This window comes from Leptodactylus fuscus, chromosome 5 (genome assembly GCF_031893055.1).
Source record: "Leptodactylus fuscus isolate aLepFus1 chromosome 5, aLepFus1.hap2, whole genome shotgun sequence".
Taxonomy (NCBI): domain Eukaryota; kingdom Metazoa; phylum Chordata; class Amphibia; order Anura; family Leptodactylidae; genus Leptodactylus; species Leptodactylus fuscus.
This window is the reverse complement of record NC_134269.1, coordinates 179,455,945-179,483,519: the sequence shown is the minus strand read 5'-3', so window position 1 is coordinate 179,483,519 and position 27,575 is coordinate 179,455,945. Positions and strand designations below refer to the sequence as shown.

Sequence of the window (27,575 nt, the reverse complement as noted above, 5' to 3'; positions counted from 1 at the left end):
CAGATCTGAACCCAGTCCAAAGCTTATTTACATATGAAATACATTAAAATATACAACTTTTTTAAGATGAACTTGTTCACATCTATGGCCATTTGCAGCAAAACCTAATTATAAAAACATTTCCTTGGAAGTTTTGCATTTCCCTGGAAAATTTCCTCATCAAATTATAGAGCTGAGCATTGCAGGAAGTGTAATGTAATGTAATTCATGATAATAAATAATGTATCTGCCGTATGTGCACACAAGGAAAAAAAAAACAAACCTTTTCTGGTAACCTTGGTTTTTATTGTCTGCATTATTTGTTTTGCTTGTGTGCACCTACAGCGGTTACATTATTTATCATGTATTAATTTATATCTGTATCTACACGTACCAGGGTGTGTTATTGGCACATACCTGGATACAATTTGCTATACATGATATAATATCACTTGATACAACTGAGAACCATGGCTGTTATGTTTATGTTTAATACTATATGACCTGGCATATGTACCGATCCTTCCCTGATCAATTTTGTATGTAGATTCTAGTTCCCTCCATGTTTATATCATATGTTGCACAGATATATGTTTTTTAGATTTGCATAGACTACAATTTCAGCTCAAAGACAGGCAATAATACACAAAAGAAAATAGCAGCATCACTCCTGCACATACAGTCACTCACATGCAATAACCCCAAACCTAGGCCACTGTGACACTGCAGTTATTGTAAGGTAGTAGAAGCATTTCTATTAGTGTGTTAGTTATATCTTATTTTCTGCTGTTGTGTCACTGTATGTAACGTTGATGCTGAATCATTGTGCAAATTCTCTATCTAGTTCTTTCTGGAAGGGATGTGATGCAATGACTCCTCGAGAAGAGGCAGAACCCAGGTGTGACCATTGGTTACGCAGTGGCCAATATTCTTTCGCACCACTCCCATAGCCGTCATCTAATAAGGTCTGACATCTTTTTGTCATGCCAGGTATGAATATTTTACTTATAAAAGGAATTTTGCCCAAAGCTTTTTGAACTACTTATGTCCAGACTTACATTGAAGACATTGGTGAAGGCATAGTGTATATATCAGTGATTCCCAAAGTGGTCCAGGTGGACCCCCAGGGAACTCAGCTGCAACGCAAATTTCCATCGTTAGATCTAATCTTCACATTTTTGATGAGTTTTGATAATATGGTAGAAATGTAGCAGCAGGGGGTCCACCGAAACCAGTAAAATTTTGAAAGTGGTCTACGAGAACAAAAAAAGTTTGGGCACTTTTGGTATCATTACAGGGTTTGAGCCCAAGCTTTAACCAAAAATAATGAAAACCAAAAAGCAGAACCAATAATAAACAACGGTCTCAAAAACCACTAGAGTCATGAACACACAAATTGAGACTCCCAAAATATAAAAATATAAATAATTTTATTAATGGATTTACATAACCCAAATCAAAACAACATAAGACATAGGGAAGACAACACAAGGGGACAAGCCCCCCACACTAGGTGGTAGTATAATACCGTACACTACCACAGATGAGGACTGAGAAAATACCCCAAATAACCATAAAATATCACAAAATAAGAGAAACTGTCTGAGATGGTAATATGATATGGTCAGAAGAGTGGTACAATATATCTAATATATATCAGTCCGAGCAGAAGATAAACATGCCCTCAATTTGTATGAACACTAAGAATGAAGAGTGTCCCTAAAGATAATACTCACACATACCCATAGTTGCAGACATACCGTAATCCCAGACCAAATAATAGAATAGCAGGGGGAGTTCTCAGAACACCATCAGTGGGACCAACAGAAATGTTTCTGTTGGTCCCACTGATGGTGTCCTGAGAACTCCCCCTGCTATTCTATTATTCAGGCCGCCTCAGGTTCCGGTCCAAAATAGGGGTAGCGGTGACTGGATGCCGATGCAGTGCATCCAGTTGTGGCACTCTGCACTGGATTAGGCCCAAATGAATGCCTAGTCAGGAGGGAGCGGCTTCAGGCGGATGTCGCGAGGCAAATCCGCCTGAAAGAATGAGCATCTCGCTGACCAGCTCCCATTGATTTCAATGGGAGCTGTCTTTTTGGTCAGGATTTTGAGGCGGATACAGCCTCAAAATCCTGACCAAAAAATTCTGTGTGAACTTACCCTAATAATAGTTCATGGGTGGTGTACACCAAAAATGCTTTTGGGTTCTGCTGAACCTGAAATTTTTGCAATATCTGTAGGGGTCACTGAGACATAATACTGTGTGATGAGACCACTGTGGCACATTATACTGTGTGGAGGGTCAGCTGTGTGACATTATATTGTGTGGAGGGGGCACTATCGGATATTATACTGTGTGGAGGGGCTGCTAAGTCACATTATACTGTGTGCAGGGGCTACTATGGCACATTGTGTAAACGTAGCTTTTTTGTTGTTGCAGATTTTGCTGCGTTTTTGAGCCAAAGCCAAGAATAGCTACAAAAGGAATAAAAATATCTAGGAAGCTTTTAGGGTAAGTTGACATGGAGCGAAGTGTAGTGGAAAGTGACACTGAATCCTCATCAAATTCCATGTCAAATGCACCACCTCAGATGTGGAATTTGACCAATTCTGCAAAAAAATCTGCTCGCAGAATTTTGAACTTGGGCTTGCCCAAAAAAAGGGTGCCAACTTCACTAATGAGCCACCAACCATTTTGAGGATTCAGGAGAACTAGTTTGGACATCAGACAGAAATGAAAAGGATACTGGACAAACTATGGTGAGCAATCCCTTGTATTGCCCAGTCCACTGCCAGTAGGAACTCTTGAGTCATAGGAAATTTCGTCTTGCAGAAGAGATTAGTCTTTGCTTCAGCTATTAGTTGCCATTAGGACATGTGCAATAAATCTAGTGTACTTATTGTATTAAAAAACTGACCCGGTATAAGGTGTGCCAGAGATAGAAATGATATTGGGAGATCCCCAAATATGAACCTTTTAGGGAAAGTGCCCGTACCGCCAACGCTGTTAGGGGTTCCCCTTTACCCGCATTCAGGTTTTCCAGGTCCCCAAGTGGACCAGAAGAACGGAATCCCCAATGTAGGTGTAAACCTTGCATCAAACGGTGGTCCGGATCTCCATTGCCCGGGTCCCCCTGGCAGAAAAAGCCAAAGTTTTTTTAATGTATTTATTAACTCCTTACTGCCTGTGGTAATAGAGATGCACTCCAGGGATATACTGTATATCACCACCAGACTGTGGCAGATGTGATTGTAGCAATCTCTGCTTCATTGCATAAAACTATATATTCCTCTATTGTTCCTACTGGCAGTGGAATTGGGAAAGACCAGGGGATGCCCACAACTATTTTACCAGTATTATCACTTATGGTTTTATAATCACTAATGTATTATGTCCAACATATCTGAATATTAAGTGTTACTATCTCCACCATCCCTTATCACTCGGCACTGCCTGCTCTTGTCTTCCCTATCTCCTTCTCCTTATACACAATGACTTCAGAGGATACCTTTGATTTACACCCCATACAATATTCTGTGGCTATGACACGGCCCATAGTCCCTGAGGGGAGGCGGCCACTCTGCTGACACCGGGCATATACAGATACGAGCAGGGCTATTTGCAGTGTAAACAAACCCTCTCAGTCCCGTCCACAACCCGCCGTCACCAATCAGCGCTCCTCAGCACCTCGGCGTCCACACCTAGGCAGCGGCGTCACGTGACCGCCCTCTTGTCAGCTCGTCTAGTCAGCCGGTATCCAGCACTCTCCAGAGACCGGCGGCGGCGGCACCTGTACCGAGCAGCAGCGGCCGAGGCGTCCATGACAGCAGGTAATGAACTGGCACCCTGGGCAGGGCATGTCTGTGCTGTGCCAATATCATCGGGGTAATCCGAGACTTCTGAGAAGATTTGGCAGCAGGTCGGGGCATAAGATGGGGTGTGGTGGAGCCGGTAGTGGGCACATGTGGCCCAATAAGTCAGGGCGACTACAGGGTTATGTATTGTATCCCCCGGGCAGCACATCTGTAATGTACATCATACAGCAGAGTCGTGTCAGCGCTGTCACCTGTCACTAGGAGCTGCCTCTGACATGACAGCCTGTGCCTGCGGCTCCATGGACCATAGATCAGGAGAGGGCTGGGAACACTAACCTCAACACCCAAAGGATACGGGGTGTCTGTCTGTCTATCTATCCTGTATATTTGTATATAATTACATTTTAGCTAATAGAAGTGGATGTGGTCACATTGTAGCTTATCATTGCCTGTGACAAATGTATCACTACCCTGCATCAGGATGTGTCTATGGGACTGGGCTCACAGCCGGAGTGGCCATGTAGTCCTAGGTGGCCCAGATTTATTACTGCTGTTACCACTAGACTGCTGTAAATGTTGTACGACTTGGTGCATTTACTTTGTGCAAAAAAAATTCTGAATTGTTAATGTGTGGATGTGCTTTCTTAGGGAAAAAAAAAGGCCTAGAAGCTCTAAAATATAAGTTCTGGCTCAATGTAAGCCAACTAATATTTGGTCTAAACCTACGCTATGTTTCCACCTGCGTCAGTGTTTTCATTCCTTTCATACCGAGGTACAACTAGAAGCGGATTGAATGGACGTATAAATCCTTCTGCTGTATGCTTCCATATCTACCATCCTTAGGAAACTCTGCGGCTAAAAACACAATGTTTTACATTACTCACAAAGAAGATGGAATTCTGGCTAATCCCATCTATGCATTGCAGAAAAACATATGCAGTGGAAAAGCTGCGTTTCCAAAAATGCTCACTAAATCACAGCATGTCAGTTATACCTGTGGAAATGCTGGGATTTTCCTTATAGGTATAATAAGGGCAGAAAGTCTGTAAAGGAAAACTCTGTGGGCATTTTGTGAAAAACACTGCGGACACCAAGGCAGGTACAAGGCTAGGTTTACATCTCTGATCGGGTTTCTATTCGGAGAGCCTGCTTGAGGACCCTCAGAATGGAAACCTAATCCGCTTTAAACCCACGGGCTCCATAGACTATAATAGGGTCTGTGTGGTTTCCGCTCGGTTTCCGAGTTTGCAGCTCTTTTCTCTCCACATTTTTCAAGTGGAGAGGGGAACAGAATCCCTGTTTGAAGAGCCAACCGTTGGTGTGAACACAGCCTAACATAAAAAACACAACAAAAATTAATGTACATTCCTGTCCCTGGCGCTCTGTTGTTCACTGCTGTTTGATCTCGTGTCGTGCCTTCACTGCTGGAAGTCCTCTGCCCACGTGACTGCTGCGACCCCCACAGCTGGAAAGGAACTGGTGATATACGTGAGTGACATCACTGATTCCTTTCCAGTGACCACTGAGGCCACTGATGGGTCTTGTGGAGCGTAAGACTTCTGACAGTAAGGGCAATGCATGAGACTGAATGGACAACGGAAGCAGAAAATGGAGCACTGAGTTGTGTTTTTTGTTTTTTTTTGTTACCCCTCCTCCAGCCTCATGGTTTGTCCAATTTTTTAACATATGTCATCTATGAAGGACACTTAATGCAGAATGACATACATGTACAGTACGTCATTCTGTTCATCAGCACAACCCCAACTCCAACTGACAGTCTGATTCTCATTACAATAAAAGTAGTCGGTGACCACAATGTTTGCGGCCATTTAACCTCTTAGATGCCACAGTCCTTAGTTGCCACATCCTAAAAGCTTACAATAGAGTAATTTAGAAAGACAAAAAATTCAACATCCTTCCGAGAAGTAAAACAAAGAAAAACAAAGCAAAAACTCAATAAAAAAAATAGTGGCAGAATTAAACACAATGTATTTTCATAGCATTTTTTTTTGGCTTGTACAGATCATGCCAAACACTGTTCGCCACCCAGCTAGCTGAAAATCTCTAGCATAGGAAAAAAAATTTTGGCATAGTAAAGTCTGCAGTCTCCCAATATAAATGCCGGCTTTTCATCAGCCGAAATGGCTGAATTGCCCATTACAACCGATAAAAATCAAATGTGTATGGTCGGTGTAACTCTCCTTCACTGGGGCTCACATGTCTTAAAATATTGAAATACACATCAAAATGTGTATTAATTTTAATATTAATGGGGGAAAGAGAAGCAAAAACAGATCATTTTTTTAATTAGTAATACCAATAAATGATGTATGTGACCCCCTAGGAATATGCTTATCTGTGGGGGTCTGACCTCTGAGAACAAGGGTCTTATTTCCCCATTCCAATGTCAGGTGCACTGCCATGCCGTTCATTTCCTTTGGGACTGCCTGTGATAGCTGAGCACAGCGCTCTGCTACCTCCAGCAGTATCATAGAGCATGCTTGGCTCCATTCAGATGGGGAACCAGGACCCCTGATCGGTGGGGGTTCCAGTAGTTGGCCGTTATGTTATCCCCCATCCTGTAGATAAGGAATATGATTAGGATTTGGGCCTTCACCTTTACACATAGTGAGGCCATTTCTCTCTCTTATTCTGGCAGTTTCTGCAGCGGATACTGAACGTAACCTAAGTGTCACCTTTAAGAACATACACTATGATTGAAAGTGGCCATTTGTGGTCAGCTCTCAGCTAATGTGTATGGACACCTTATCTCTTACTAAGGGATTTTTTTTACATTTGAGAGTGTAAACAAGCCAGAATTAATAAGAATAAGACTGGCGGACTAGATTTTTCCTGGTCATGTAATGTAATCATTAACTGCTGGCCTTTTTTCTATTATCACTATTTGCCTAAGTAAAACAGTGCTACACCCAGTACCTGGCAGGTGAGTCATTGAGGTGTAATCTGAATATAAGGCTATATTATCATCAGCATGTGACTGATAAGAAAATGTTCCATGATACTGAAATTTCTACTTTTCACTTTGTACTTTATTACTAGATGACTGACTTTTATGGTATACAGGGTGGCTGGCCGGCGGTGTAATCTGCTCAGAACAGTTATGGAGTTATATAACATGTAGTTATACTCGGGAAAGTGTCACTGCAAGTTTTATTGTGTTGTGTCTTTCAGTAGATATTATATCTCATCTTGAGGTTAGGTCATCAGTGTGAAAAAGTCATTTGAGGCCGGAAAACCTCTTGAGGCTAAGGCACCAGGGGACGTCCTGCAGCCAAAAAGCTCTGCGGGAAAAAACGCGTCGGCAATGCATTGCGGTTCTTCCCGAATGCTTTAAACAGAAAGTTTGCAAATCGTGGCGTTTCTGTCCTAAAGCTAAAGCAATATGTTGCGGAAATCCAAAATTTTTTGGCTCCGTTTTACAGAACTAACAAAATAAATGAGATTACATTAATCTCCTCTACATGTTGCCGAAAAAGAGTTGTTGTACAGATGGGTTTCCAAAAACGTGCGTTTTTGAAAAGCGCAGCATGTTAATCTTAGCTTACATGCAGGGAGAGGGAAAAAAAAGGAAGATACACAGCCTCCCGCTCAATATTAGTTCTTAGAATAATATATCGATATCAAATTCCAAAATTCATAAGATTGGATTACTGACCCATCTATCTGTAGTCCCAGACACGGAATATGCGCACGGACTTCTCCGGTCAGAAGCATTCATACACGTCCACAGGAATAAAAAATTGAAGATCCAGCGTATCCGTAAAAAATCTTTTTCTTACTTTATTAAATGGTTCGTAGCCACATTAAAATTGGGTCACAGACATGGATGGTATAGGCAAGATGGAAACAGCATTAAGTCTGACTGACGCGTTTCCAGAATATAGTTCTCTTAGTCATAGTTAATCTTAGCCATGGAATTGCAAGCGTATTCCCTATATATTTAACAGAGGAAGAAAAAACGCAGAACAGAATAAAGCGAAAACTCAATGAAAAACCTGGCAGAAATGAACACGATGCATTTTTATAGCATTTTTTAGCTGCATGTTGCTATGTTGGGATTTAGCCTTAAAGGGGTTTACAGAGCAAAAAAGTATTTTAGTGCTATTAATGGGTTAATAATTGCACCAAAATGCCTTTAGCAGTGTTTTGAGTGATTTCTGGCTTTCTCTGGGAGCTCCTGGCATCTTCCGCCTCTCACACCTCCTCCCTGTTTCCCTAGCTAGCCTGCAGACTACTAGCCCTACCTACCTAACTAAGCCTCGATTTCCCCCCCCCCCCCCCGCCCTCAATCATACTTACTTGTCTTCTGTGTCCTGGAGATCAGTTTGTTCAGTCCCGCCAACATCTTCTTCTGTGGACTTCTTGCGTGGTATGTGCTGTTAGCGTCTGCCGGCAAGTGTAAAATAAAGCTCTATTACGCAGGCAATGGCAGAAGCAGAGGAAGTGATGCTTCATGCCAGAAGACTGAAGATAGGTAAGTATGAATTGGGCGGGGGCGGGGGGGGGGGGGGTTAGGGGTTAGAATTAGTGATGCATTGTTTACGGAAATGCAGAAGCTGAGCGTCACCAGATCATCAGAAAATGTGCTTGAGGAGTTCACATGCGTGTATGTTGCGGTAGGGTATCCTGATCAGAGATCCAGGGGAGGATGCAAACATTAGAAACAATGTCACTTACCTCTACCTGGTTCCGGCTCACTCCTTGCTTCTTTCTAATGTTGGCCCAGACGTCACCTGACCCAGGCCGGCGTCGCAACACATATTGATGCTGGCCTGGCCCACGTGATGTCTAGTACATCACCAAACTCGTCTCCTATGACTAAGGAGACAAGTTTCTTCGAAACGCGTTGGCCAGACACTTTATATGCACAATTGTTATATTTTTTGCATACAGCATCCCCTGTTTTTATTGTAATATGTTTTTTTGATTAAAAGTTAAGTTTTATTGGATGCAATTGATTGCTGGACATCATCCTTTCTACCGTGTTCATCACCAAACAACCCCGAGGTCTGCTGGAGCGCAAAAGAGATAAATAAGTAGGTTTTTTTATGTTCTCTCACCTCCCCTGGCCCCTCCGATCACTATACTTTGGGATCTGAAAAGCAGTGTGCTGGGGTTCGCGGGCCCGTGGCCTCACTTACTGATCCCTGCTACTGATCACAGCCGTCTCCGCTTCCACAGAAGGGGAAGCGCAGGCAGCCGTGAGCAGGAGCGAGGATTGTTAAGTAAATAAGGCCTGTTGCCTGCTGTTAACGGCCTATTAAAAAAAAAAACCTCCATCATCAGGGGCCGGACGGGTCCTGTGCCCTCTCACAGCTGCTACTGCTCTTACCCCGGTATTTACACCACTACTATGGTCACAGACGAGCTGAGTACAATGGTGACTGCTCAGTGCTTTATTAGTATTAGTTTTTTTTTCTTTGATATAAACTGTGGGTGCAACCTAAAAGGGACTGTCAGAAGTGTTACAAGTGTAAAATCGTGGTGTTTTACAGTACTTGCAAAGTGGATGGGATTCATGCGAATCCCATGCCCACTTTGCGGAAAAAAATCGTAGCACAGACACGCTGCGACTCCCGGTTTTGAAAATCGCAGCATGTCAATTATATCTTCAGAAACGCTGGCAGCTTTCCCATAGATATGTCCTTGCAAAAAAGTATATTGAAGCGGCACCACGTCTATGATTTAGCCTCCATCACCCACTAACAATAATTCATAGCTGATGGTGTCAGGTACTGAGTATTCTTGCTACCAACCAGATGGTGCTCACTGCGTGCAGATACAAAACTGTTCATATATGAAAGGAATAGGCAGGGAGCTCGCCGGGGGGCTTCATCTAAAAATCGTAATCCTTTATTTCGTCCTTCTTAACAACACATTGCACAGGTAGAGAGGAGAAGCATCAGTACCACGCTACGTCTGTTTCGTGCACTAAGCACTTCGTCAGGCTTGTATTTCCTATAGATATATTTGTAACAGAAAGTCTGCGAAGGAAAACTCCGTGAACTTTCTATTCAAAGCGCCAAGGGTAGAACCGCAATGTGTTCACGCCACGGTTGTTCCCGCAGCGCTTTAGCGCGGTGGTTCCAGCCGGTGGGGCCTAGGCCTTCGGGAAGCTTCGTGTTAAGCTTGGTTGTTGCTTCTTTAAGGTTGCCATGACAACATAGGGAAGCTTCCTGTCCTAGACCTTCAGGCCTTCATCAGTCAGGGCCTGCGCAGGCCTTTATTACCTCCTCCCTCCTTACTCAGCTTCTGGTAAAGCCTCCTTGTACTCCAGCTAGTTTGCTGAGCTTGTTTTGATCATACCTATTCTGATCTCTGGCCTCATTCCTCTCTTCCTCTCTGTCTTATGATTTTGTTCTGGTGATCCTGATTGGTTTTGACTATTGGTTTTGTTTTTTGGATTTGTCTTTGTCTCCTGATTTGATTTCCCGTTGCGCTCTTCAGGTGCTGACCTGTGACTGATGACTATTCTCTGCTCCTGTGAGTAGTGTGTGCTTCTGTTACAGTGTTTATTTGTGATACACTTTCTGTTCTGGTGATCAGATTCGGCGAAAGGTTATCTCTTCTTGTGAGGAGCCTTAACGAAGTCTGGGGCCGGTCTTGGCTCGCAGAGGTGTATTGGCTTTAAGTAGCATTTTCTACTGCTCACAGTTATCAGCCCATATGTGCTGCTACTCTTCTGTAGACCCGTGCATGTCATTTTGGCCCAGTATCAGATTCCTAAGGGCTTGTTCACATCTGCGCCCGGTCTCCGTTCTGCAGGTTTCCGTTTCCTGCACAAAACAGGGCAGGAGACGGAAAGCTGCAGGACTCTTTCATGCCCATTCATTTGAATGGGTTTGAAAGCTGTCCGGCCGTGAGCGCCGGTGAGCCTTTTATGCTCTCCGCCGCAAAACCGTTTTTTCTAAACCGGACACAGAGTCGGACATGCAGTACTCTGTGTCCGGTTTAAAAAAAACGATTTCGTGGCGGAGAGCATAAAACGCTCACCGGCGCTCACAGCCGGACCCGGTCTGTGGTTTCAGTCTTCTGCATGCAGAAGATGGAAACCTGAAAACGGAGTCCGGGCGCTAGTGTGAACCCAGCGTAGCAGGGACATTTATACTGTGGAGGGGGACAGATTAATGTGTGATGCCACTGTGGGAGCATTTCATTGTGTGATGGGCTACTAAGGAGGCATTATATTGTATGGGGCCACTAAGGAGGCATATACTATGTAGGGAGCATTATAATTTGTGCAGGTCAGGTATTTCTAAGTAGTGTTGGGCAGGGGGGGCTACTTATTGGGGGGCCCATACATCGTACATTTACTGCTCCAGAGCATAATTCAGGATTCATTCATAAATAAACATTACCCAGTCCCTGTAGCAGTGAAACCTCTCCCACCATCACGCTATAACACCGTGTTTGACTGCTGATGTGATGTTCTTATTTTGGACTGCTTTTTTTTAGTGTTACACTAGATGTAATGGGATCCATGCCTTCTATAGGTTTCCGCTTTTGACCTGTGACGCTGCAGAATACTGCACTACTGCAAAAGGCATGAGGGATATGATAGGCTTTAATGTTCACTTTCACAGTTGTAGTGGAGGTTCAGTCGGGACATATAGATATATATGTCATATATGCCAATAAGTGTAGTGGTGCAGGATTGCAGTGATTTACGTCTGGGTCAGTCAAAGACCTTATTTCAACTGCTGTGACTACTGAGGATGTTATAGTCCTAACTGTTGGTTTATGGCAAAAGGAAAATAATTTTTATTATATAATAAGTAAATGTCTCTGCTTTGTTTTAGTGAACGGAAATGAAAATGTGCAAAAATCTAATCTTGATAGTTTGCTGTAATATCTGGCATTTACATTAAACTGCACTAAAAATTATGTGGGGGGCCACACAGTGGCTCAGTGGTTAGCACTGCAGCCTTGTAGTGCTGGAGTCCTGGTGTTCAAATCCCACCAAGGGCAGAAAACCATCTGCAAGGAGTTTGTGTGTTCTCCCCGTGTTTGCATGGATTTCCATCCCATATTCCAAAGACATACTGATAGGGGAAAAATGTACATTGTACAATCTACATTTAAAAAAAAAACAACTTAGACATATATTTGAGTTGTTCAACAATGAAACTTTAAATTTACTCAATTAAAATTATAAGGTCTTTTTGGTCCAAAAATGGCTCCCATGTCTTGATGTTATTGTTCTATACTTGTGCCCGGTGCTCTTTAGACTTCCCATGAAGACGTTCCTCCATATCCTGCATTTAAGAATTTCTTCACAGTACAAGAGGGGCAGTCTGTTTGAGCTACTGAGCATGTGCGACCACCAGCACTGAACATTATTACACTAGACTGACACTAGCATTCAGGTTTCCGTTGTTCAGGTCTGCACGGTGACCTGAAGGACGGACACCCTGTCCACTTAAAAAGTAATTGCACATGGAAACCCATGGACTCCAAAGACTAAAATGGGATCCACCAGGTTTCCGCTTGTTTTATACTGAAACCGGCGGAGACAAAAGTCCTCCTTGCAGGACTTTTCTCTCCAATGATTTTAAGCGGATTCAGCAGCGGAAACTCCAATGCAAGTGTGAATCCAGACTTAGGGTCAGTTCACACGGAGTCTTTTGCAGGCAGAAAAAAATCTACTTCAGGATCTAGGAAACAGTATTTTGACGCGGTTTTGCAAAAACCACGTAAAAAAACTTGCGTTTTTTGCGCCTCCAATTGATTCCAATGGGTTTTTCCATGGCAAAATCTGCCTGAAGAAAGGTCATGTTGCTTATAACACATGAATAACCAGTGGCTAGTGGGTCAGCATGTAGATAATAATATACACAATATAAAAGAATAAGCCATCATAATCTTGTTTGACAACTAATTTTTTGTTTTATGAATTACAGTTCACCATGAATTATGAAAATCCTCCACCATACGCAGGGGTTAATCAAGCAGGACCTTACCCACCATATGGACAGCCACAAGGTGGCCCAGCTCCTTATCCTGGTTATCCACCTGGTCCTGCAGGATATCAGCCACCACAACCAGGCTATCCAGGATATCCCCAGCCTGGCTGGCAAGGTGGTCAACCTCCAGGACCCGTATATGTGGAAGCACCTAAAAACACAGGTATTTCACCTGCACACATCATATCCACCAAATTTAAATTTTGCTTTAGTAATATAAAATAAAGATATTGAGGCCTATGTATTTACTCAAGCCATAAATAGATACATGACCTGGAACAGAGAGGCTGGACATTGTGTTAAGTAGAAAATGAGAACAACTTTCCTTTTTGATTTCAACTTTTAGGATATGTTCACACTGTTTTTTGCAGGCTGAAAAAAATCTGCTTCAGGAATTAAAAAAACTACTTTTATGTTAAGGCCCCACAGGCCAGAAACGCCACGCTAAAGCGCTGCGGGAACAACCGCGGCATGAATGCATCGCGGTTTTTCCCACAGCGCTTTGAACAGAAAGTTCACAGAGTTTTCCTCCGCGGACTTTCTGTTACAATTATATCTATGGGGAAGCCGCCGGCGTTTCCGTAGATATAATTGACATGCGATTTTCAAAACTGCAGCGGTTTTGGAAATCGCGACATGTCCGCGCTGCAATTTTTTTTCTGCAAAGTGGGGATGGGATTCACATGCATCCCATCCACTTTACAAGTAAACGGGAAAAAGCGCGGCGTTTCGGCCTTAGACTTTTTTTTTTTTTTTAAATGATTTTTGTCGAGTTTTTTGCTCGAGCTCACTGTGTGGAGCTGAAGAATTCACTTGTTTGCAGTTTTTGATAGTTTGGCATAACCACATCAAAAAAGTTGCATTTTTTTCTGCTTCCCATTGATTTGATGTCTATAGGTTTTTAAGGCAAAATCCACCTGAAGATAAATCATGTCACTATTTTTTCCTTTAGCTGAGAAAAATCAGCTAGGGTAAAAAAAAAAAAAAAAAAAAAAAAAAACCTGCTATGTGACTCCCATTTGAAATTATTGGGAGGTGGTTTTTAAGGCAGATTTCGCCTCTATCAGCCTGCAAAAACTCAGTGTGAACATACCCTTACAGTGCTGGCAGCCTGTTGCCCACCATTTTTGACCTTTGCAGACCAGAAGTGAAGACTTCCTGTTCATCATCACATGACTGCTACAGCCAATCACTGGCATCAGTAATGACGTGTACAAACGGCACATGACCGCTAAGACTAGTCCGGTCACATGTCACCACTGAGGCCAATGATGAGCAGGGAATCATCATGTCCAGTCTGGCAAGGATCACATTGGACTGCAAGCTCCATAACATAACTATCTATCTATCTATCTATCTATCTATCTATCTATCTATCTATCTATCTATCTATCTAGCTATATTGTTATTATCCTTACCAATATATATCTAATTTTATTTATTTATTTATTGTTTTAAGGACAGTAGTTTGCATTGAAAAACACACAAGATCTCCCAAAAATATTTAAAGTATATCATTTTATATATTTTTATTATATATTTTTTCTATAATATATCACTTGGGGATAGCATGTTTGGCACAAACATAGCGTAACCATGTTAATGCATTTGAAAACACTTAGTGCATGAGGTGGTTATTTTAGAGCTGTATTCTAAGAGGAGTACTATTACATTTCAGAGGTCTGATTACATGTGTAAATGACTAGGAAATAGTCCTGCTCAGTAGATTGTGTGGCAATAGAATATGCTGTATTGTATTCTTTATATTGTACTATAAATAATACCTTGAACATACTGCGGCAGATAAATATAGTGCATCCCATAATCTTAAATAAACATGGCCTCAAAAACCAGTCTGCTGCTAATGGCAAAGTAAGGAAAAGTAAATAGCGGCGTCACTCGGGGTGTGCTGTGAGAATTTCACAAAATCGTAGAAGCGATTTGAGATCTATTCAGTGTGCTGGTTCTAGGCTGCTTGTAGAGTAGATCTCTAATGATAGGAAATAACAGGCGGAAGAAAATGTAATTATTAAATCAACAGCCATATCATTAAAACCAGTGAAGAGAATATCGCTGATCATCATCAACAATGACTGTGGTCAGGGGTGGGATGAATACGGCTGCAGTTGAATTGTCTGTTCTGGAAATTGGATTTTGGGAAGCAAGAAAAATAGGGATTCTGTAAGGAGGGAAATCAAAACTGCAGTAGCTTGTAGTGGGTATGGGGACACTCGTCCACATTAGGGAGAGTGTTTGCCTACATAGGCAGTATGGAGACTTACAAGTCATTCCTGCTCCGCTAGGGATTATGGGTAAAAAATATGCAAATCTATTCTCCAGGATGTAATTAGGAGAGCAGTGCACTCTGTACACCACCCTATAGAGGGCAGCATCCTTAACATCATGCATGACTCAGTTATAAAGTCTTTTAATCATGATGTGGATTTAATTGCCAAATCAGTATTTCTGTCCCAAAAGGAACAGATTCCCAGCTATGGACAGCGCTGTTTCGGCCTATTGGGCCATCCTCAGCATAGCGTAGGGATACTGATTTAGCAGAGTGAGAGACTATAGACCAGGGTATGGAGCAGGAATGACTTGTAAGTCTCCGTACTGCCTATGTAGGCACACGCTCTCCCTAATGTGGACGAGTGTCCCCATACCCTGGTCTATAGTCTCTCACTCTGCTAAATCAGTATCCCTACGCTATGCTGAGGAGGCCCAATAGGCCGAAACAGCGCTGTCCATAGCTGGGAATCTGTTCCTTTTGGGATAGAAATACTAATTTGGCAATTAAATCCACATCATGATTAAAAGACTTTATAACTGAGTCGTTCATGATGTTAAGGATGCTGCCCTCTATAGGGTGGTGTACAGAGTGCACTCTGTTCTTCTAATTCCATCCAGGAGAATAGATTTGCATATTTTTAGCTTGTAGTGGAAATTGGGATCATCACAGCAGGGATCCGGGGACAATGGCCATGATGAACTCTGCTTTGATCAGGGTCATGTAATCCGAAACTATGGTCAAATTTCACTCTTGCCTGTTGCCAATTAGAAAGAAGTCTCTGGTCCAAAATGGCTCCTAACCAATATTATGCCATATAGGGCACAACCTGTAGTATTGATTGTCTCCTTTTATGAATAAGCAAATCAGCTTGGTGGATATAGGAGTCTATAGCAAAAGCAATACTACAGGGAGCTGAAAGCCCACCCCAATTCACCAACTTCTTCATTTGCATAAGGCTTCAAGGTTGTGGTTTCTTTTCTTTTCTTTTTCACATCTACAAACAAGACATATACCCGTGTTTCTCCGAAAATAAGACAGTGTCTTATATTAAATTTTGGTCCTAAAGATATGCTATGTCTTATTTTCAGGGATGTTTTATTTTATTTTTGTGTGCTGCTGCCACCACTGTGCTACACTGATATGTGTTTGCTGCGCAAAGACTGTATGAAGAAAAACATTGCAGCCGGCTGGATGCTGTGTGCGGTGCTTCGTGTGTACAGGAAAGCCAGTGGCTGCCGCTGCTGTGATACCGTTGTGGCTACTGTTCCTGCTGCTGTGGGATGAGCTGGGAGAGTGGACCCCCCCCTGCATATGATACTTAGTGTATGCACAGCGGGCATCTCCCAGCTCACCCTACAGCAGCAGGAACAGTAGATACAAAGTATCACAGCGGCGTCGGCAGCCGGCATACCTGTGCAACATCGCGCACAGCGTTCAGCAGGCTGTAATGTTTTTCTTCATACAATCTTTGCGCACAAAGGATATTATTATTGGGTAATGACTTACTTTCGGGGGGTGCCTTACATTAGGCAGTTCAACAAAACCTCTGCTATGTCTTACTTTTGGGGGATGACTTATTTTTGGGGAAACAGGGTATAACAAAAGGATGATGTTTTTCACTGTAATGTGCTTTGTAACACAGCGGTGACAGTGGATTATGTAGACTCCCTTTAACATTGTCAGTCTCTGGGTTTAAACTGTCTGTAGACAAATCTTCCATGTCAGGCCCGCCCCTGATGTATGTGCAGCCTAATTTACATATTATTGGCTTGGTAGGCATTTTGGGCCTAATAGACTCCCTATTAAATAGCTTGTTAGATCAGAATGTCAGATGTAATGTTCTGTAGGATCTTTGTAGTGTCTGATTTGCATGCAGTTGTTTGGCTTACACGGTGATATTTCTAGGTCACAGTTTTCAATCTGTACGCTTCACTCTGAATTTCTTAGCCTTTCTCTCAAACCTCAGAGGAGTAGGGCAGAGTGGATAAGTGTTGGTTCTGGGAGATTGTGCTTTCTGGACAATAAAGATGCTAGTTTTGGGCTATCCTTATATAATTCTGTGTACTCTGAGCTACAAGACGATGTAGTACCTGATACGAACAAGGTTCCCCATGTCCAGGATGATGTGACTTCCAAGGGAAGAGCTTGTTTTGCATGTTGTACAGAGTGGCACATACCGGCCAGGGCCAGTTGATGGAATAACCAAGAACAGAAGGCATCTTCTTGTTGGTGATTTCACAACTACAGGCGATGATTTAGGACATAATGTAGACTTGCTGAAAGAGGTGAGTTTTCTTAAAGGTACCACAGCCAATAGGGATAATCTACGTATTGCAAATGCAGTCAAGACTCCAAGTAAGGATGTTGAATCTGACCTAGTGGTGCATCTTGGCTCCAAAGGTTTTGTATAAAAATGATCTGCTTTCTGTTCAGATAGAATTTTAAGATGTTCAAAGAATGACTATAAAGACACCAGAATAATAAAATAAAAGGTGATTAATAAATTATGAGATAATACATAGCTACAATTACAAATGATAAAATTGTTCACTTGTTTTAAAAGGGGAGCCCTGTTGTGTATTATGCCCTAACATACACCATCTATAGATGGACAGCCAGAAATACGTATATACAGGCAGATCTGATAGGAATTGTTTATATATTGCCCTGTCATATCACATCAATAAGACATTCTGATTTTATGGAAAAGCATGTCCTATTACAATATGAATATGCTGAAATCTCTGCTTTCTTGTGATACCAGAACCACTTATGTAGGTGCTAAATAACCCGACATACAGCCCTAATGGCCATCAGTGTCCTGGTAGATGCTTCAGCTCTGCATAGTCACAATACAAATAGCTATGGCGTATCACTGGACTGAGAAGAGCAGGATGGTCATTTTTACCTCTTGGCCGCCTTTCTATCCTAGCAGTTAGATGGCAGTTATGTAAAGGGAATGCACTTATGTCAAGCAGGCTTTGGATGACCCAGATGAGTAAGCCTCAATTATGGAGACCTACCAATTACCCTTGCTGAGACTGTCAATGCAAATCTGAGGTGACAGAACTGTGTGGATGTCCTTTCCCTACTTTAACATGTAAAGTAGTTTTCTATTGTGGAGGGGGAATCCTAAAATGTGACAGAGGGTCATAAAATGTTACTGACTAAACAGAGGATTATGTCACAGACTAGTACACCAAGTACATCATGGGCAGGGAGTATAGAAATCAGATGTACCCATAAAGACACCCCCCCCCCTTGGTGACATTCACCTAAGCTAATTGGGCAATTCTAAATGCCTGGTAAATTGCTGGACTGATAGACCACCCGACATTTATGTATATATATAAATGACTTGGTAATTCATGCCCAAATAAATCTACAGTAAATGCCTCATTTTGCGTTTGGACAAGGTAATGCACAAAACAACTAGAAAAAAAATTATCTAAAACCTGCTGATCAATGTGATCTGACTTTCAAGCAATTCTCCAGCTACCTCTATAGTCTCTATAGTCTTCAGTGCCACCCCCACAGAGCCACACACAGTAGCGTTGCCACAGGTGAACTGCAACTCTGTTCCTTTTCACTTAAACTGTGTTCTTTCTCTCTGTTCTTTTCCCGTCCTCATCGGTGTGCGGTATTATATACCATTAGAAAGTTGACAGTTTCAGCACACTGTCAGGGTTCGTTCACATCTGCGCCCGATCTCCATCTGTCTGCAGAAGACGGAAACCCGATAGACAGTGTCCGGCTGTGAGCGCCGTTGAGCATTTTGTGCTCTCCACGGCACAACCATTTTTTTTTTAACCAGACACAAAGTCCTGCATGTCCGACTTTGTGTTCGGCTAAAAAAACGGTTTCGCCGGAAAGTATAAAACGCTCACAGGCACTCACGGCCAGACAGTTTCCAAACCCATTCAAATGAATGGGTTTGAAAAATGGCTGCAGGTTTCCATCTCCTGTCCAGTTTCGGGCAGGAAACGGAAATCTGTATAACGGAGGCCAGGGCACAGATGTGAACCTTTGCTGGTATGTGCCCCTGAGTTGGGGAGATCAGTGCCGATAATTTCTGCCAAAGGGTGGGCATTACAGCCTAATATCATCACTGGGCTGTGAGGAACGCCCCCCTGACAGTACAGGTCTATGGATGAGTGCTGCCATGAGGGGCGCTCCTTACTGCCCGGCGATGAATTCAGCGCACTGTCTGCTTTCTAGGCAAATCTGAGGACATGAAAGGTTCTCTTTACATGGTGGCAAAGATGGTTTGAGTGGTGTAAAGTTTCTGGTAGCCATGGGTGAATATAGTCACCCATAACCCATGGGTTCTTGGACAGCCCCTTTTAAATGTCTTTGTTTCGTTGACTGACTCCTTATTCCTGCATCTGAATTCAAAAGTGAGGATATTATGGTCCGATTTCCAAACTTTCCTATATCTTCACATTAGAGATATGATCTGTAAAGTTAGTTACTGTAAGGCTATATTCATATGATAGTGCTGGAAAAGGGCTTGTGTCTGAGGAATCTGTGAAAAACAGAAATGGGACATGTCCTTTTTTAATGGTTCGTTAATACTGACATATGAATAGCTCCATTGAAATGAATGGGGAAAATTTACTAAATTATCGCTGGTATAGACGGGTGTTAATGTGATGCATCTTCACCTCACCAATTTTTGTGACGGTAGCGGGGCAGAGAGAAAGATGGGCAGAGGCAGCGTCATCTTGGACTGACAAATTTATTATAATTCACGCCACAAACCTGGCATGCGTTCTACATGACATCTATGTCTGTTTATGTGCAGATTTCAGTTCTGGCACATGGGAGTGTGTCTGATTTATTAAGAGGCTGGAGACTCTTAATAATTAAAATCCGCCCAACACCAGTCAAGACTTTGGCTTTCCTACGCTAGTTTTAACAGTCTTAATAAATTCCCACCTCTGTGTTTTACAAAGAGCAGTCTGACAAATGCTTGTCATGTGAATAAGGCCTAGGCGGTTACTCTGACAGCTACACAGCTCAGCTTTGGGTCTGTAATGGGATAGCTAAAATTTCCTAAAATGAAAACCTTTCTCTTTTGTGTAGCTTGTTCCTTGTAGGTTTTTTATTTTCAGACAACTCATCCACACAAGGAGGTTTATAACACGTTCCATCAATGACACTGTCTTCTCCTATGTGACGCTCCACCCATGCTGACTCCTCCAAATTATTCTGCTCATCTATCATACCATCTTTTATATTCAGTTTAAGATCATTATATACATATCAAAGAATCCCATCACCAACTGTCTCCTAAATAAAAATATATTCAGGATTATAATAATAACCCTGAATGTCAATCACCCTGATACGTATCAGATTCAGCCATAACTATGTCATCTTACTGTGTCTCACATACTAAGAGCTCATGGTTCGTTATTTTACTTGCCAGACTTTGAAGACCTAAATTTTAACGTTCCATATGACTCTTTATTGCTTTTCTACAAGTTAGTGTAACCCTTTTTTTTTTTTTTTTTTTTGCTATTGTGTTGGGGGGTGTTTAGTGACCATTTTTGCAATATACTTCGTTTTCCTATGTAACTTCCTTTTTATTATAAAACAGGCTGTAACATTCTCCTTAGCAACCCTCTAACTCAGGCTAGATTCATATATGTGTCGGAGTCTCCAGTGGTGAGAAAATTCATGTACAGAAGACTTTTCTCTCTGCCATTGTCAGTATAAAAACAAAGGAAACCTGTCGGATCCTATTGTAGTCTATGGAGTCTGCAGGTAACTGTTGTTTTAGCGGACCGGCTCTCCGTAATTTGGGTCCCCTGGTGGACCATAACGATGGAAAGCCAGGTGAAATGTGTACGTAGCCTCAGCTGTTCCTAAGGAAAGTCCATACACAATTGTACTGTAAGTATGCATTTACCAAAGAAGGGATAGGCACTTCAAATGGCTATAGATAAGGCTTCATATAAAATCACATTCCTGATGATAGGTTCACACTAACGTTCGGCCGTCCATCATACGAGTCCGCTGGTGAAAAGTGGGTGGCCGTCAGGTTTCCGCCAGTTTCAGTACAGTCTTTGCAGGACTTTTCTCTCTGCAATTTTAGGGAGCCTTCACATGGAGTAAAACTCGTTCAGAATGAGCGGCGTAAAAACCAGATCCCATTGATTTCTATGGGTGCCGGCATACGTGCACTACCCATTGAAATCAATGGGAGGCTTTTTACCCTATTGCTTTCAATGTGATACGCGCGTACCACTTTGAACTAGTGATATATCTGATTATTTTACAGTTAGTAATTCAATCTTGAGAATCTCGGCTTTTTTATCATACCACAACCATTTTTCTAGGTGGTGAAAACCGAAGATACAGCTATTTGAGGGCACCATTCCCAGTATGGCTCTACTTTAGCTGCATTGACTACATGAGTACGAAATGAAAAAAATTTTTGAGAGAAGTCCTCAGTAGTTGATACCTTTTTTAATGGCTAACTTAAACATTTTGATGACATGTTTTGAGCTTTCGGGACTACTATAAAGGTCCCTTCATCAGGTTGGTATAACACAATTTCTGAAGGTAGGCATATATATACAGGAATGGAGTGTTAGATGTAAAATAGATGGAAAACACTGATCAAAGGAGCCATAAACCCAGAGAACTTTCCTGTGAACTGATATATATGTTTTTTAAACTGTTTATTTACATGTTCTGTTTTCCATCTATTTTGCATCTAACACTCCATTCCTGTATATATATGCCTACCTTCAGAAATTGTGTTATACCATCCTGATGAAGGGACCTTTATAGTAGTCCCGAAAGCTTGAAATATGTAATCAAAAATTGTTTTTAAGTTAGCCATTAAAAAAGGTATCAACTACTGAGGACTTCTCTCAAATTTTTTTTTCATTTCATAACCACCGTCTAACACGGTAACAAGGATATTTTTTCTTATACATGAGTACGGACAGTCTCCCTGGCATTGCTTAGTTAGAGCATTGCTAAAGGAAACTTTACAACCTGTTTTCTATTAAAAGAAAGTTTGCTTGATTAATTAGATTTAATTTAGATTTAATTAATTTAGATTTAATTGATTGTTAGATTAACTGTACTGTAACTCGCCAAACAAGACTATTTCACCACCCTCATCTCTTCTCTCTCCAGCAACCCTAAAAGGCTTTTTGAAACCTTTCACTCCTTACTCACACCCAAGGTACAGACGCCATTCACAGACCTTAGTGCTGATGACCTGGCCACGTATTTCCATGATAAAATTGATAAGATCCGTCAGGAAATAACTGCCCAAGCCCCAGGTGGCAATGATTCCCACACCTACCATAGTACCGATCCCCTCACCAACCACACTTCAGACTGTCCATTCTCATCTTTCAAACCTGTTACAGAAGAGGAAGTCTCCCAGCTACTTTCTTCATCTCGCCCTACAACCTGCAGTAGTGACCCCTTCCCCTCACACCTTCTCCAATCTCTGTCCCCTGCTGTCACAACTTATCTTACTAAAATATTTAACCTCTCTCTCTCTTCTGGAATCTTCCCATCCTCCTTCAAGCATGCTGTTATAACTCCGCTATTGAAAAAACCCTCCCTGGACCCGTCCTGTGCTGCTAACTATCGACCCCTCTAACCTCCCCTTCATCTCTAAACTTTTGGAACGCCTGGTTTATTCTCGTTTAATCCGCTATCTCTCTGCTAACTCTCTGCTTGACCCCTTACAATCTGGTTTCCGCGCTCTGCACTCTACCGAAACGGCTCTCACAAAAGTCTCCAATGATCTCCTGACGGCTAAATCCAATGGTGACTTCTCTCTTCTTATTCTTCTGGACCTCTCTGCAGCTTTTGACACTGTTGACCATCATCTCCTCCTCACTATGCTCCGCTCAGTCGGCCTCAACAACACTGTGCTCTCCTGGTTCTCCTCTTATCTCTCAGACCGCACTTTCAGTGTATCATTCGCAGGCTCTGTTTCCTCCCCTCTTTCCCTTGCTGTTGGGGTTCCTCAGGGCTCGGTCCTCGGCCCCCTGCTTTTTTCTCTCTACACAGCCCCCATTGGACAAACCATCGCCAGATTTGGCTTCAGGTACCATCTCTATGCTGATGACACCCAATTATACACATCTTCCCGTGACATCACCCCTGCACTCATACAGAACACCAGTGACTGTCTCTCTGCTGTCTCAAATATCATGTCCTCGCTCTATCTGAAACTAAATCTCTCTAAGACTGAACTACTACTGTTTCCACCAACTAATAGATCTGTCCCTGAAATATCCATTGCAGTCTCAGGCCTTACTATAACTCCTAGGCAGCATGCCCGCTGCCTCGGGGTCATGTTTGACGCAGACCTTTCCTTCACCCCTCATATTGAATCACTTGCACGTTCATGTCACCTCCACCTCAAAAACATCTCCAGAATACGCCCTTTCCTTACCAGAGATACACTTATTGTCTCTCTGATTCATTCTCGCCTTGACTACTGTAACTCCTTACTAATCGGTCTTCCCCTCACTAAACTCTCCCCTCTACAATCTATTCTGAATGCAGCGGCCAGGCTCATCTATCAGGCTAGACGCTACAGCGATGCCTCCGGTCTGTGCCAGTCGCTACATTGGCTGCCTATTCATTATAGAATAAAATATAAAGTTATCACTCTCATCCACAAGGCTCTCCATAATGCTGCACCTCCCTACATCTCCTCCCTCATCTCTGTCTACCGCCCAACCCGTGTTCTCCGCTCACTCAATGACCTAACACTTACATCCTCTATTATCAGAACCTCCCACACTCGTATACAAGACTTCTCCCGAGCTGCACCACTTCTCTGGAATGCTCTACCCCGGACAATCAGATTAACTCCCAATTTCTACAGCTTCAAGCGCAAACTAAAGACACATCTCTTCAGACAAGCCTATCACAATTCCTAATGTCAACCCTTCCATACTACAATTAGAATCCCTACATTTTAACCCTCCTCTGTCCCCGCCCCCACATTACCCCACTTGATATGATGCCTTTCCAGCCTAACTTATTTGTTCAATCTCCATCCACATGTTAAAGGTCACCACTAGTGACGGCTCATACAGTATTATTTGTGTATTGACAGTAACCTCTATTACAGAATTGTCTGAATACTGTATAGGCAATGCCGCCCCTGCTACCTCTTGTGTCACCCCCTCTACCTCATAGATTGTAAGCTCTCTTGAGCAGGGCCCTCAGTCCCATTGTGTGAAATTAAGTTCTTTGTTATGTATCTGTCTGTATCTGAACCCTACAAATTGTACAGTGCTGTGGAATATGTTGGCGCTATATAAATAAAATGTATTATTATTAAGTATATTACAAAATTGTTCACCACAACCTCCACCCCCTTACACAATAGCAAGAGAAAAAAGTACCTTACCTCCTCCTCCTATCTCATAGACCTTGCTCCAAAAATTTCTACACCATCTACCATCTTTACTACTTCTATAGTTTAGTCTCCATGCACTAGGTGTTTGTCCGTTATTCCTAATCTTTTCCATACAAACTGATTTGCCCCTTCATCCAATCCACCGATAACTCCTTTTCCCTCTGAATACCATCTTCCCCTCTTTCCGTCCTATATTGCAACTGTCCGTAAACCCCCCCCACACACCAAACACACACACACACACACACACACACACACACACACACACACACACACACACACACACACACACACACACTGTGCTTAGTTTAAATTGCAAGGTTTTCATTGTGGTTCCATTCAGACTGCTATTATACTTTGGGGTCTTGATTTGAATGGGTTGTATAAACCATTGCAGACTTGTGTTTGGAGCATTTCCGTCTTACATTATTTTTATTATTACAACGATATAACTTTATAATTTGGATTTGTTATATTCTTACAAATGACAATGAGTAAGAGTTCTCTAGATGAAATAAGAACAAGCGACTTTGCTTTTAAAGACTGGACTGATTTCTTTTTCCTTATTCTTTGTAGTATATGTTGTAGAAGAGAGAAGAAGGGATGACTCTGGAGAAGGCGCCTGTTTAACCGCTTGTTGGACTGCGCTGTGCTGCTGCTGCCTTTGGGACATGTTAACATAAATGTATAGATTTTTAAATAAAGGCCAAGAATGCCTTTACTTTGTCACTATATGTTTGTTTTCTTGATTTTATTAAATTTGTTAGAAAATCAGACTTACCTGACTTGATTCACAACTGATTTTCATATTTTAAGTGCCACAACTATAGGACTATACAATGATCTGAAGATCTTTTACCATTGCAAGCACTGTTTTTGTTTGTTTTTCTACTGTATTATTCCCAAATCCTGAAACTGAAGACTAACATTAGTGTCCCATTAAACACCAGTGCACAGCATGGACAGGAGACCTGGCATTTGTAAGCACTCGCTTCTAACATGCATGTTTTTTGCTTCTTTTAAGTTATTGCTGATGAATGAAAGAAATGTCATTATAAACCGGACCCTCCGCTCACAACTGATTCTTTAAGGCAAGTTCACAGTTGTTTGCAAAAAAACACTTACCGTATTTTGCGGACTATAAGGCGCACTGGACTATAAGGCGCATTACCCATGAGCGCCTTATAGTCCTGTCTAGGTTCATATATAAGGCGCACCGGACTATAAGGCGCAGTGCTGTCCGGTGCGCCTTATATGTGATTGAAAGCGGCGGCATGCAGACTTTGCCGGCGGCCGCTTAACCCCCCGCGTGCCAGCCGCTTCTATTCATTTCAATGGCACGCTTCCATTGAAATGAATGGATGCGCTCGGCACGGGAGGAGTTAAGCGGTGGCCGCTGGCAAAGTCTGCGTGCCGCTTCCATACTTTGCAATGGGAGCATGCTATTTGAATAGTATTCGCTCATCTCTAACTTCAATTGTAAGAAGTTACATCCATATATAAAGCGCACTTTCAATTTCTGAGGAAATCGTAGGATTTTATGTGTGCCTTATAGTCCGGAAAATACGGTAAATCACTAGCATTTTTTTCTGCTTCCCGTTCGTTTCAATGGGGTTTGCAAGGCAGAATCCGCCTTAATATAGACCTTGATTATTATTTTTTTTCTTCTAGCTGAAAAAAAGAGTAGATGTAAAAATTTGTCAGACTCTCATTGAAGTGAATGGGAGAGTTGGGAGATGTTTTGTGAGGTGGATTGTGCCTCAAAAAACTCTGTGTGAACTTAACCTAACAGGATGGCACCTATATTAATACATGTCAAAAGGAGATTCTCTGCTAGGCTGAGGCCCCACATAGAGTTTTTTGTTGCAGAATTTGCTGTGGTTTTTTTTGAGCCAAAGTCAGGAATGGATATCACAGAAGGGAGATGTGTATCTCTTTGGCAAAAAAAAAACCACAGCAAAATCTGCAACTGAAAAGTACTGCATTTCTGCAGTTTTGCCTCTAGGTTTTTTTTATTCCTACATGTAGAGATATGTTCTTAATGAATTTGTGAAATCTTTGGCATAAAGGAGTTTTCTCTGGCACACAATATTGTTACTATGCAACTATTAAAGATTGATCACATGGAAAATCATGCTAGTTTGCTTTTTCTTGTATAAAATTCAGAAATGTATATGATCTGCCTACATTATTCCTGTGATTTGTTCTTTATAAGGTTGAAATATTAGTTTGTTGTGAAGGTGTCAAGATTAGGCTGTGTTCACATCTTTTTGACAATTCCTTTTGTGGATTTCCATTGAAGACCTATTAAATGACGATATTAATACCAAAGAATTTGTGATTGCAATCATATTCTGGAAGAAACTGAGTACTATCTGACAGAATTGCAGGGGTGCCAATACTTTTGGTCAACACTGTACCACAGTCCGTCTTTTTAGACAGATTAGTCAATGGGTGTCTGTCAAAAAACCTGTCCATTTGTGTCCATGTTTGACAAATCAGTATTTTAATTTTTTTTGCCCCTTCTTCATTCTGAGCATCCTACTCTACGTAGGATGAAGAGGGAAAAACAGGTTACAAAACAGACACCAAAGATACTACCTGTTGGTAATCTGTTTGTGTCTGACTTCCACAGACTTTAATATTAAAAAAGGGGAAAAAAAATAAAAATGATTTGTTGGTAAAAGCGCTGCCGGAAAAACTGCAGCAGCAACGCATCTGTTTTTTTCAATTATACCTATTGGGAAACCACCGGCATTCCTGTATGTATAATTGACATACTGCGATTTCCAAATCGTGACGGATTTGGAAATTGCAGCGTGTCAACTGCGCATATTCTCCCATAACACAAGTGTGAACCAAGCCTAATTCCTTTTAATTACCTTCTATACATGAAAATATTAATAACAAATATTTGTATTTCTTGAATTTGCAAGTATTACAAGTTATATGACAAGACAATCCACAGATTTGCGGCGGTGTTCTTGGTGTGGTCAGTGTTGATAAATCCCCCCCCCCCCCCCATTGTTTATATGTACAAGCTGTTCACATGGATCTGCTCCTCCCTTCAGCCCTGTTTGTCACACAC

General features: G+C 42.0%; 1 protein-coding gene across 1 annotated transcript; it reads left to right on the top strand.

The window, feature by feature from the left end:
• The first annotated feature begins 3,640 nt into the window (after positions 1–3,640).
• Positions 3,641–25,221, top strand: LOC142203767 (cysteine-rich and transmembrane domain-containing protein 1-like). Its single transcript, XM_075274785.1, has 3 exons — positions 3,641–3,813; positions 12,720–12,945; positions 25,064–25,221. The coding sequence occupies exons 2-3, from the start codon at positions 12,726–12,728 to the stop codon at positions 25,168–25,170; spliced, it is 327 nt and encodes a 108-aa protein (XP_075130886.1). The 5' UTR covers positions 3,641–3,813; positions 12,720–12,725; the 3' UTR covers positions 25,171–25,221.
• The last annotated feature ends 2,354 nt before the right edge of the window (positions 25,222–27,575 follow it).

Bases quoted from the DNA above. Each gene is read 5' to 3' on its own strand.
- LOC142203767 (XM_075274785.1), top strand. From the start codon at position 12,726: ATGAATTATGAAAATCCTCCACCATACGCAGGGGTTAATCAAGCAGGA. The intron at 12,946-25,063 runs GTATTTCACCTG...TATTCTTTGTAG, and splicing joins GGAAGCACCTAAAAACACAG to TATATGTTGTAGAAGAGAGA.